This window comes from Squalius cephalus (assembly GCF_949319135.1).
Source record: "Squalius cephalus genome assembly, chromosome: 19".
In the NCBI taxonomy this organism is placed as follows: domain Eukaryota; kingdom Metazoa; phylum Chordata; class Actinopteri; order Cypriniformes; family Leuciscidae; genus Squalius; species Squalius cephalus.
This window is the reverse complement of record NC_137140.1, coordinates 18,504,498-18,517,917: the sequence shown is the minus strand read 5'-3', so window position 1 is coordinate 18,517,917 and position 13,420 is coordinate 18,504,498. Positions and strand designations below refer to the sequence as shown.

At 39.1% G+C, this 13,420-nt stretch overlaps 1 protein-coding gene across 1 annotated transcript; it reads right to left on the bottom strand.

The window, feature by feature from the left end:
- Positions 1-2,749: 2,749 nt before the first annotated feature.
- On the bottom strand, positions 2,750-4,012 carry LOC307146675 (outer mitochondrial transmembrane helix translocase-like; the record flags this gene model as incomplete). Its single annotated transcript, XM_079850883.1, has 4 exons — positions 2,750-2,838; positions 2,950-3,150; positions 3,788-3,809; positions 3,926-4,012. The coding sequence occupies 4 exons, from the start codon at positions 4,010-4,012 to the stop codon at positions 2,825-2,827; spliced, it is 324 nt and encodes a 107-aa protein (XP_079707009.1). The 3' UTR covers positions 2,750-2,824.
- Positions 4,013-13,420: the final 9,408 nt, after the last annotated feature.

Genomic DNA, 13,420 nt, shown 5'->3' with positions numbered 1-13,420 from the left:
TAAGAAATCGGAACCAGACAAAGGACTACGTGATAAATACACCTCACAACACCTGAGTTCAGCTGGCAGACTAGCTCGTGTGGCAAGCTAGGCAATAAAACAACGCAAAAACACGTAAGAGAAGCGAGTCTGCAAGTCTGCTAACAGTTGTGATAATCAAAAGCTAGCTAGACATATGTGGAAATTATTGCACTGGTCTAATTATCAACAATGGATGAATGAACAGCATCGTAAAAAATGTTTACAAATAAGAGATTTACTTACTAGTTCATCAACAAGATCGCCAGGTCAGCATCGCTGTTGCATCCAGTGCTGCTTTTTAGCTCGTGCCAACGAGTGAAAGCCTGACCGAGTGGGACTCTTGTCCGGTTCCTCACGCGGTCAGATTCTCTTTTCCTTTTCCTACATTCTTCTGACTGTGCTTTCTTTGTTTTTTCCATCGTCAAGTCTTCCAAGAATCACGTCTGAAATGCGCGCAAGTGTCTTTGTGATTCATATGTTGTTGATGTGTGTGACGTCGTTGCCGTAAAGCAAGTTGTGATTCTCGCGAGATTTGTCGGGGTGCTCCTCTCAAACTTGCATTGCTGGTTTTTCCAGCGGCGTCCCCCCCAAGCTTTACTACCAGGATGATTCGCCCTACTATGAGTTTGTTTACCACCGAAATGACCTTGAAGCTGTTATATTAAGGTACAATTCTTGCATAGTGTGCCTTTAAGAGTGGGTATTTAGGGGTAATTATTAACATGAAGCATAATTCTGTAAGAGATGGTTGTGTGTAAATGACATCTACCACAGCTATTTGCCTACTGCACAATCATAGGCTTAGAGTGGTAACATGATATGAATATTAACTGTGTTTGTTGTTATTTTGTATTACTGATTTGTGCTATTAGTGTTGAACTGGTAATTTAATCAGAGTGTGAACATTAAATGTTTTGCTATGTCACTGTAGTTAGTAAATGTTTTGTCTTATTCACAGGAAATGCTCTGAAAGAATGCACAATGCATTAACAGGGCTACTGGGATATGCAGGAAGATTGTGGGCCACTTCTCCCATAGGTGGAAGAAGAGAGTGGCCTTGAGGGAAGCACAAAGAGAGCTCACCCAGACAGCAACATATGGATTCCATACGCACCAGATGTGGGCCGGATCTGGGCCGACACTAGGTTGCTGCATGGGCAACCTCCCAGAGCATGCCATGGTGACAGACTGCTCAACATGATGGGGTTCCACTGAGAAAAATGATTCATGAGCAGAGTCCTGGAGCAGCAAAATGCTTTGTCCAAGGTTCTCTCTGCAGACCGCAAAGTAGACTCCTACTGCCCTCATGGAAGGACGTGGAAGTCTTGGAATCTGTGAACAAGGCACTCAGCCCACTCCAGGACTTCACAGATGCCCTGTCAGGTGAACGTGAGCATATCTTGTGTTAAGCCTGCTCTGCATCTTTTGAACACCTCAGTGCTGGCTGAAGAGGTAGAGGACACTGGCCTGACCAAATCACTGAAATCAAAAATTCTGAACTATCTCAATGAAAAATATGAATTCTCGCAGGACCTGATAAACATGTCTACATTCCTAGACCCAAGGTTCCAAACAGAATACATCTCTGCAGAAGAGACCCAGACCTTAAAGGAACGAGTCATCTCTGAGTTGATAGTGAGTGAAACCACAGTGTTTACTTAACTGGTATAAGAATTCCATGTAACAGATTTCTAAAACATGTGCATTTTTTATTTGTTTCGGGAAATTCACCAGCAGAAGCCCAAAGCACTGCAGCAATGGAGAAGGATAGCCTGGATGTGAAAAATCCACCTGCTGGTACAGTTTAGAGAAACTCAACGATTACATTTACATGTCATGTGTACACCACGGAGAAGATCCACTGAAATGGTGGAAGTTTCACAAAATAAACTTCCCTAGGCTATGCAAACTAGCACAGAAATACAAGCATACAAGCAACAAGCTCTGCATCAGAGAGAGCTTTTAGCACTAGTGGTAATATTGTATTGAAGCATCGCTCCTGAAACCAGACAAGGTGGATATGTTTGTTTTTTGGCAAAGAACCTCTCAAGTGATACAGTAAGTAGAACTTTTTAAAAAGATGATTTGGAAGTACCAGTTGTTGTTTCTTAAATGACAGACAACAGTTGTAGTGGTTTGATTGAGTGAACCACACTTTTATATCCTGTTTTCTTTTCAAGAATTAATATAAAGTATGTTACATCCAGCTTAAATGTCCCTGTTTGGACAAGATATCTTATTTTCATGAATATACAAATTTTCTTATTTATTGTTCTAATTATTTTATTTAGCTGTACTATTGAGATAACAAATTTGCAGCAATGCAAAGAAATTTCATTTCGTAAAAATATTTTAATTTGAAAACACTGTGCACTTCTAGTTGTTGCTAGCTTGAGTTGAGAAATACACATTTCAGCATTATCAGTAATCTGTGAGTGTGCATCTTCCTTAAGAACCAAGCAAGTCACAATCGCAATATTGACCTCAATAATCGCAATATTACATTTTCCCAAATCGTGCAGCCCAAGTTGGAAGCCTGTACAAACGGGTGATAATGGCAACATCAATTTTGGCCAAACTGGAGGCCATACTGACATAAGGACACGTTTGGGTTAACTTCAAGGTTTACAAGACTTCCTTAAATACATTTAGGTGTGTGAGGTGTAGAAATCCTGCACCAACTCCAGTGGAATTCCATCATGCACTGACAATCATACCTGTGGGGCAGTTCCTCGCCACCATCAATTCTGGCAGCTACCGGGAAGAAGCTTTTTTGGTGCAAAAATGTAACTCAGTCAGTCAGTCAGAGTGGAGCAGCTAATTGCAGTGAACAGCAAAAGCAAAGCATGAAATTACAAACGTCTGGAATGTCAGTATTAGGGGTGGATGAAGGAAATGCGAAGCATAAAAATCAACATAAGCATTTACCAATCTCATCGATGAAGATAACAGAGGGCTGTAGCTTGATGGCCAGAGAAAACACGGCTGCGGCTAGTTTCTGGGACTCTCCGTACCATTTGTCAGTGAGAGTGGAAGGCTGCAGGTTGATGAAGCGGAATCCAGCCTCTTTGGCGGTAGCTTTGGCTATAAGAGTTTTCCCACAGCCTGGAGGCCCATACAGCAACACACCTAAGATGACAGGTGTTGTAAACTTTTTCAGCAAAACCAGGAGACGTTTGGGATACGTTCAAGAAGTTATATTCTTTGAGGACGTTGCTGCATTTCTTCCAAACAGTCTGAAGTACATAATTGTTCATGGTGTCTTATAGGCTTTTTAGGAGGAGGGACTTTTGAAGGTGGAGACAAATTCAAACAAAGCATGTAAAGGAGTATACAGGTTTAGGTAACACACCCTAGACTGAGGGTCTGGCCAATCCTAATTCAAGCAGCATAAGTCTATTGCATTGCAAATTGCATAGACGAATCATTCGTGTGCTAATCCCATCAGTCTGAGTGAAACTGGGACTCCAAGAGCCATTAAAGACAATAAGGAGAAAACAGGAAAGGCAACTTTGCTGAGCAGAATCATTATCTTACCCTTAAACACTAAATACAATATTCTTTACCGTGATGTTATGCAAGGAAGCATATTTGAAATAGATTCTTAAATTTGGAATCCTTCACAGGCAAACCACCTCAGAATAAAGTCTGGAGTTGAGCTTAGAAACACTTTATAGAAAAACTTTCATAGATCCTTCAAACAGATGTCTCTTCTGGATCGGAAGTATAACAGTGTCTTTCAGTTAAGTTATGACTTCATCCAGACCTGCAATGTCATGCCATGTAATCTGTGGACACACAAATGATTTGTGTAACTTGCATTCTCTTAACAAAACAAAAGTTGACTGTTTTAGAGACAAATAACTACTGGTAAATAAAGTCAGATGGTGACATCATTCCTTACCTGCATAGTCAACGTATCCACAAGATGAGCTGCAATACTCATCTCATATTCAGAAAGCTTCACATTCTGCACTCCAATCTGCCGCATGAGTTTCTCTGCCTGTGTGTCAGGCTTTGTCACGGCAGTCTTATGGAGAAAGAGGACCCAGATGCAGAATGACCAAGGGATTTAATTTTGACAAAACAAGGCATAATAGTGATGGTTAGGAGTGAGGATAATCCAAACAGTAGGACAGGGCAGTCAACAGGAAAAAGGGAAGACACGATGAGATCCGACCCGGGCAAAGCTATAGGCAGAAGAACCAAAGAGATGGAGTAGCACCAGATAATAACAACACTGGAAATCAGGCAGTAGTTTGAGGAACCAGAGGCTGGAAACTTTGAGCTGCAACTGAAGCTGTATCAGTCTTACTGCCTGGTCTAGGGAGCAGCAGCCAGGGTGGATCAGGATGGAGGACAGGAACGAACACAACAAGAGAGAAAGATAATTTAAGTTAAGTTAATAATTTAAGCTAATTTAACTGCAGATAGAAAATAAATCAATGATAAACAAAAAGGAAAATACTAAGAATAAATAACTGGAACTACAAACAGAGAAAAAAAGAAATTAAAAAAAGAATTAAAAATAGAGACCAAAAATAAGGCTTAGGAAAACTAGAGAAAAAGACTAGAACTAGACTACAGCAAACTCAAAAGAATAAAATGCAAAAACTAGAACTGGCAGGAAACACTGTCTAAAAAAAAAAAAGATCAATAGACAAGCAAAAAATCTCACACACGCAACAAACCAGCAAAGACACAAGTGAAAGGAGCACAATATAGACTCTCAGAAAAAAAGGTACAAAATCTGTCACTGTGGCGGTACCTTTTCAAAAGGTACACCTTTGTACCTAAAGAGTGCATATAAGTCCCTCAAAGGTACATATTGGTACCAAACGTGTACATATTGGTACCTAAATGGTACATATTAGAACCCTTTTGAAGGGTACTGTCCCAGTGACAGCTTTTGTACCTTTTTTTAAAGGGATCAGAGCACATGAGGATCAGGTGAGCACAATTAGTGAAACAAGGACCAGACAAGGGGTGCTTCTCAATATCCCTCCTCGTCTCCTTGCTCCTCCGTCCTCCATCCTATGACCCGGAAACTGATCGAGCTCAGCCATCTTGAAGGACATTGCAATTCTCTAATTGCACCGCGAGGAGTCGAGGATCGAGGAGTGAGGAGGATGAGGAGTCATGAGGATACACAGATGTATCCTTTGCGAAAGAGTTTTATCGACTTAAACGCACGTATAAATTCTCCTCCCCCTTCACATCGGTCACAATAATTTTGATTTATACTTTACCTTTGCAGTTTATATAAACCACACATCTCACATATTTCAACAGGGTATCTTTCTTTATTATTATCTATTATGAATTTCTTAAATAAACAAACTTCAACAACATAAGGGCAGATCCTTCGAGCGCTGCTGATGAAGTGAAGTGATGCTCGAGTGATCAAGTATTCCAATGTTTTCCAATAAAAGCAAAATGCAAGTATTCCAATAAAAAAAGTTACATTCGATTACTCCGTCCTCATTTTCTTTCCTTGCAGCCTTCCCTCGGGGGTGGAGCTGAGACGCGAGGAAAGAAAACGAGGATGCACAAATAAGAAATGAGAAGCACCCAAGGACTAAACAAGTGGGTGTGGTAAAGTGAAACAAGGAGGCAGTACAAGAGGAGCAAATGGTCAACACAAACAAAGACAAAGCCATGTGCTCAGGCACAAGACAAACAAAGAAACATTGAACAGAGCCAAGACTGTCAGGGCAGAACCCTGACACTGTGAGGGGGCAACAAAACTTCACATTATTAAACTCCAGCCTTTGGTGATGCTAAGAATTGTCAAAAGTTATACTTAATACTTGCAACATAATCCATTAAGTATGACTGTAAAAAAAGTATTTTAAGTCTTTTAAACTTGTATTATATTTAATAAACATGTGGCAAATAATGGAATGATATGACAAGGAAAATAATCAAATAAAAAGCGGCTACATTTGAGGATCCAAACGCTTTGAGTAATTAATTGAGTTATTTTCTGAATCATTACTGGATATTGATTTTTAAAGATAATTTTATAGATATTGTATTCATTAAGCACAATTTCTACCTAACGGTATATTTCAGAGCTGAGCAGGACATAACATATTTGTATTTAACACTTAGAAGTACTTATACAAACTGACAGACTCACCAAACCCTTCCTTGGCATAATATTTGGAGTCTTGGACGTGGATATTTTGGTTTTGTGCCTCAATTTTATTATTTTTTCTTGTAAGATCAATAGCATCAACCATCCACTTTATTGTAAAATAAGTGAGTGATATTGAGAGGGTGAGTGATATGTGACCCTGGATCACAAAACTAGTCACAAGTCACACGGGTATATTTGTGGCAATAGCCAACAATACATTGTACGGGTCAAAATTATCCATTTTTCTTTTCTGACAAAAACCATTAGGATATTAAGTAAAGATCATGTTCCATGAATATATTTTGTAAATTTCCTAATATATAAAACATTTATTTTTGTGAATGAATGCAGCACAATCGCGGACATAAATGGACAACTTTAAAGGCGATTTTCTAAATTAAGGCAATAAAAAGATGGAATCTTTTAATAACATCCTCTCACAATTACCTGCAAAAGAAAAACAAAATTATCATTATTAATAAAAAGCTACAGTATGTGGTTAGAAAAAAAAAAAAAAAACCTTCAAAATAAACTTTATTTAAAGAGCCAATTTTGCCTCACTTTTTTTTTTTTTTTTTTCTTACAAACAAAAATACCCTTGTAGTGAGTTCCAGTTTTTTATATTTATAGGAAATAAACATTAGGCCTAGTTCAGTTATTATCAAGCAACTGTCACCTCAAACAAGAAAAACCGGTTGTCATACAATCCAAACTGAGCAAAGAAAACTTTTTCGTAATGCTGCTTTTAATATAAGGAAATGTTTATGTCATTTTCCACAGAAGCAGAGAAGTGTGTGCAAGAGCACGAACTATAGCCTTTAACTGTGATGACTTGTCTACATGATATAGTCCCTTTTCAAGGCAAGTCTATTCACTATAGGCGGCCACCTTGGCACTAATTATTTCGTTTACTACTTTAGTATTTTCAGTCATGCTACTTGAATGGGAAAATGTTGGTTTAAAAAAAGTTATTAACTTTGGGTCCGCTTACACGAAAACAGGTTTAACTGAAAACAGAAAACTTTTAATGTGTTCTGGCCGTTCATTTGCAAGACAACGGTATTTGGTGGCCCGAGAATGCACATTTTGAAATAGGTTCCAAGGTGCAAGTTTTGAAAGATTTTGAAAAACGTTATCATCTCTGTGTAAAATTCAAAAACGTGAATCTGTGAAAACTGACGGTGTGCACATGCATATGTGTTTAGTCTATAGCAGGGTTCACCAATCTCGGTCCTGGAGGGCCGCTGTCCTGCAGAGTTTAGCTCCAACCAGCTCCAACACACCTGTTTGAAAGTTTCTAGTATGCCTAATGAGACCTTGATTAGCTGGTTCAGGTGTGTTTAATTGGGGTTGGAGCTAAACTCTGCAGGACAGTGGCCCTCCAGGACCGAGATTGGTGAACCCTGGTCTATAGGTAGGCTATGTGTGTTTGAATATGTGCGCAGGCGCGTAGTCTTTCTTTACACATTGACCTCACCAAATTACTAGTCTGGCCTGCATAATACAGAATTTTTATTTATTTATTATTTTTAACTTCCAGTAAAAAGCCAGTGCTGATCGGTTAATCCTCACTTGAATCTGGAGAAGCAGAGACAAAGAAAACACACTAGCATTTATATACATAATATACAAAAAAACATCATGTATCTAATATATATAATTAAAACATGTTTATTTGTTAAGGAGATCTAACCAATCAGCGACAAACTTATTGGTGACGTCGGAAAGGACGTTGGGTGGCGAGTTACAAACTTCCCGAACAGTTAACAAGCGGAGTTAAGAGAAGAACATGCATCATATCTTCCTGTATCTTAACCTTTAGAGTGTATCTTCTGTGTGTGCGTTCATGATAAAATACCACACATATACACCCTGGGGCGAGCACAATCACCTTATCAGCACATAATATCCTCTACATTATTACATAGACTACTTGTATATTTAATTGACTATTGCAGCTCTTAATTGACTATTAACAGATTTGAAGCTGTACAGTAACTTTTATTCAATTTGAAAATAAATTTTTGATATTTGACATATTTGAAAATGTTGATTGATTAAAGGGGTGGTATAATGCCCTTTTTACAAGATGTAAAATAAGTCTTTGATGTCCCCAGAGTGTGTATGTGAAGTTTTAGTTCAAAATACCCAACATATATTTGTATATAGCATGTTAAAGTTGTCACTTTTTGAGGGTTAGCAAAAACGCACCGTTTTTGTGTCTGTCCCTTTAAATGCAAATGAGCTGCTGCTCCCGGCACAGAGGGCAGAGCTTCAACAGCTTGTGTCCTTTTACCTCACACAGGCATGCACTGAAAATGTCAAAAACTTTTAGCCTTTTATGTTCAAACCGGAGCCAGACAATGATGGAGAGACTCAAGAAGAAGTGACTACATGTAGAAAGCAACAGGGCATTTCTGAATGGTTAGTTGAAGAATTTATGCAGCTGATGTGGAGTTTAATATCTTCTAGTCATTGATTAGCATATTCTGTCATGATAATCTATAAATCGAGTTCCCGGGGGCAGGGTTTATGTAAATTTTAGGGTTAGTGATGTCACTAACCCAGGAGGAATGTTGTGTAGTCCCTACCAGTCCCTCCCTTAAAAAACGATTTCTTTAAAAGCAAATATCTTCCTTTGCTTTGAACTTTGAGCGTTGGAACTTTGCAGATGTTGTTTATGCTCAAACAGCAACATTACACACTAACTAAAGTTAGAAAAGTGAAATCATAATCAACCACCCCTTTAATAATTGTAGCGGTCTCATCTTGTTTCTTTAATGTACTAACAATAATGAGCCTCAGCTGCTTCTCAACACTTTTACTTTGTTTACATATAGAATATGCACATTTAACATTCATTGCCATAACCATTCATAAATATTCTAGTTTGTATAACAACAACAAAATGTTTATGAATACTCAAATGCATTTGTAAACTCCTCTGTCACAGAGCCATTTAAAAACTCTTCCAACGGCTCTGCTCCATCGTGAAGTCAGACTGGTCAGACTATGACAGCTGCGATCAACTTCCTGTAGAGTGATGTATCGATGTTCCATTATTCCCTATGGTGTTCTCAGTACCCTTTGAAATGAATTGGTTCACTCCCTTCGGACTGGAATTTCACTTAAGATGGCGGAATACCCTGTGAAGTCCACTTCGCAATCAACTTACGGTCGAATGGAACGCACCTCAAGTCTGTCCCTGTGGGTGGTGTGCAGTGTGAGACATGAGTTCATTTTGCTTTGAACCTTGTGAATAAGCTTGCAGATCACATAAACTATTATTGTAGGAAGCAATAGCATATCCTGCCTGACTGTTGCCTTCAATAACCTTGCAGAGCCGAAATAGATATATTTCTAAAAATTCCCCAAATAATGCAATTGCTACATTTCTATCCTCCAGTGAAACAGTAGGCATCATAACAGAGGTTGAGTGACTGACTGGAATATGCTGTAGTATAACATTTAAAGGGGGGGTGAAATGCTCATTTTCACTCAATCTCCTGTTAATCTTGAGTACCTATAGAGTAATATTGCATCCTTCATATCTCCAAAAAGTATTTTGTTTTATTAAATTTTTAACAGAAAGATAGGCTGTACCGAGTCTTTCCGGAAAAAAACGAGCGGCTGGGGGCGGGCCCTGTGGGCGAAGCTTAGCTGTGCTAACGCGCCAAGCTAGTGACAACACACAGAGACATTTGTTCAACAAACAGTTTTACTCACCGTCCGGTTCCAACGCACGACCGCGAACCTTTATCATTGTGACTGCTCGATCCTTAAGCATTAGACGATCTGCAAATCCGTCGATCTGGGCTTTGTTTATAAAACAATCATCGTCGAAATGCAGGGAACAACAGTCTTACACAACTCCGTTTATGCTCAGGAAAACAAACTCCATCCACTATTCCCTTAACGCTGGGTTCTTTGGGAATCTGTGCAGGGTTGCCTTGCCCTGGCAACCAAAAACACACTTCTTTGGTGACATTGACTTCCCAAAAGCCGGGCAGGGCGCTTTGATGGTGAACTGCTTTCACTCTCTTGCTCTAGTCTACGAGTGCGCGCGCGGCCGCGATCTTACCGGAGAAGTGCCCTTAGGACCCATATAAGGAAATTCCGCTCTATCTTACGTAAGACAGAGCCATACTCGAAAAAAACTTTCCGAAACTTGTGACAAACCGGAAGGAGTATTTTTGGAACAAAAATACTCCTTCAAACGTACAACTTAGTTTTTGAAACTTTGTCCATGTTTAGCATGGGAATCCAACTCTTTACCAGTGTAAAAAACTCAGTATGCATGAAATAGCATTTCACCCCCCCTTTAAGGCTGTGAGTGTACTATAGTGTCCCCCCCCCCCCACCCAATGGGAGGAAGTGATAGTCAACTTCCCTTTGTTTATTTTACAATGAGTCTTCCATCTAGTGATTCCTATCATATTTCAAGCAATTTAAAACCATCATGGCGACCAGTGAGCATCTGAAGTGTCTCATCTTAGAATCCATTATTTTTCGGCTTTAAGATCTCAGACAAATTTCTTACCAAACCAATAACGATAACATTAAAAATGAACATATATTGGCTGATACTAATATGGTGGCCGATATATTGTGCATCCATAATAAAAATGAAACATGACATGGTGTATTGATCAATGCGACATAGCGCTAAAACTCAAATCCTCAAGCTCCATTAGCAACATTGGCATGCAAAGTCAGACTCTTTTCCCTAGCCATGACCGTGTCAATATTCTCCTCTTTCACTTCCTCATCTTTTTTCAGCACACATTAAAGCCACAATTTCCAAAGTGCAATTCATCTGGCTCTATAGAGTGGTGCTGGTACGACGTCACTTTGTAGGCCAACCGGCAGTTAGCATCACATTGGTTCCCTCAACAAAAACCCAATAGGATTTCCCCATAGGCTTTTGGATTATATACATATATATATATAAAAAGCTCTGTAATCAACAAATGTTTATGATACTTACACGTTTTGTCCATCAAGATCATTTTCACAGATGAACACAACTTTTATGAATTTTGATGCCTAAATGCAGTTGCCAGAAGTAAAAAGCTAAAGGTTAGCTAAAGCTAAAACAAACCACACCACGGTCCCACAACTTAAACGTTGTATCTAAAAACATTTTCCCCAGAAAGTTTGAGTTAAATTAGTTATTTATAAAATTAATTATAAGCATAACAAGGCTGTAAAAGCGGACTGAGTTTACTTGTTCGACGTATTTTTTGGGGCAGTCGTGGCCTCATGTTTAGCGAGTCCAACTAGTAACCCGTAGGTTGTGGTTTCGATTCCAGTAAATGACTGAGGTGCCCTTGAGCAAGGCAACAAACTCCTAATCGCTCCCCGGGCACCACAGTATAATGGCTGCCCACTGCTCCGGGTGTCTTACGGTTTGCAGTGTGTGTGTGTTCACTACTCACGACTCCTAATGTGTGCGCACTAACTTGGATGGGTTAAATGCAGAGGACATGTCAGTGGACTTTAACTTTTTTCACTTAATCTCCCCGACAGCCTATGTTGTCTCATTTAGTCACTTGTTAGCAACAACCTTTTTCAAGACATGTAACATCTTAAAAAAATCATGAGAGGGGTAATACTGATGTATTTTATGTTGCAGAATAAAACGTGAAAGTGTCTTGAGCACTAGCGGCGCCAGGATTTTGATTGTAGGTGGGCCTCCAGAAAACTGGATGGGCCAGTTAAAATGAAAAGTAGATGTGAAAGATATGTATAAAAATGATGTTATTTAAGCCAGCGCAAATACCTTTGTTTACATCCTGTTTTTCGGTTGAAGTCCAAAGTAGTCGATTGCCGAGTTCACGCGCGTGATCATAGGTATTAAACCTATGCGTGTGAACTCTGCAATCGACTACTTTGGACTTCAACCGAAAAACAGGATGTAAACAAAGGTATTTGCGCTGGCTTAAATAACATCATTTTTATACATATCTTTCACATCTACTGCAGTCAGACTCACTCGTGTTCACTCAGAAGGAATCACTCACATTTTCTGTGCACTTGTAATGACACATCAAGGATGTTAAGAGGCTAAAAGCAGGTTTAGTACTTGCCCCATTGAAGTCAACAGGGTGCAAATTTTAAAAATAGAATAACTCGGTGTAGGCAACACCGATTTTTGTCGTTGTTCTCTGTATTGACAGCACTCCAAATGTACAAAAAAATGAGCTCAATGTTAAAATTGACCGGAGTTCTCCTTTAACATGTTGAAAAAAAAAGTTGTGTGTGTTTACTCCATCAGGGATATGTTGTGGTATCGCCTCCTAATTGTTTTTGTGTTTTCTGCATTGTAACTGATTTTTTTTTGACAAATTATTTAACAAAAAACAATTTTTTATACTCTCCCATTGATGTATATGGGTGATTTTGGGGGGTTGGGGCTGTTTGTGGGGGGTGGAGGTGTGTGTGTGTGTGTGTGTGTGTGTGTGAGCACGAGCGTTCCACTAGTGGATGTGCTACAGGGTTGTCACTTCACTTCTGTGTATTTGTGTTCTGTGTTGTGGTTGATTTTGTTTTTTATATTTGACAAATTTCCCTATTCATCCTATATGAAAAAATATATTTTTATTTATATAAATTCAAAAAATACCTTAAATCCTCCAACACTGCACAAATGTAGAGTAAAAAAATTAATGTGAAATGTTCATTAATAAGGGAGTGATATTACATTTGTTTAAAAATATGTTACAAAATCACATTTGATTGTGTGGGGATTTGGGAGACATCGAACATCCTGAGAGGGCCTTTTTTTCCAAGCTAACATAGCTACAACTAGATAGCATTTCAATTTTTTTTTTTTGTTTTGAGCTAGTATCAACCAACATCAAGTCTCATGCCATTTAGATGAAGAAGAAAAAAAAAAATTCAGAAAACGTAATTTAGGGTCAAAAAGATATAGGGCCCTATTTTAATGATCTGAAACGAAAGTATCAAGCGCGAAACGCAAGTAGCTTTGTGGGCGGGTCTTGGGCGCTGTTGCTATTATACCAGCGGGATAAATGACTCTTGTGCCCGACGCAAATCTAAAATGGGTTGGTCTGAAGTAGCTTCATTATTCATAGGTGTGGTTTGGGCGTAACGTGAAATAAACCAATCAGAGCGAACATCTCACATTCCCTTTAAGAGCAGGCGCGCTTGTTCCATGGTGGATTGCTATTATAACGGCGGATTTGCCAGGCGCACGCCAGGAGCGGTTCACAGCCGAGGAGACCGACGTTCTCG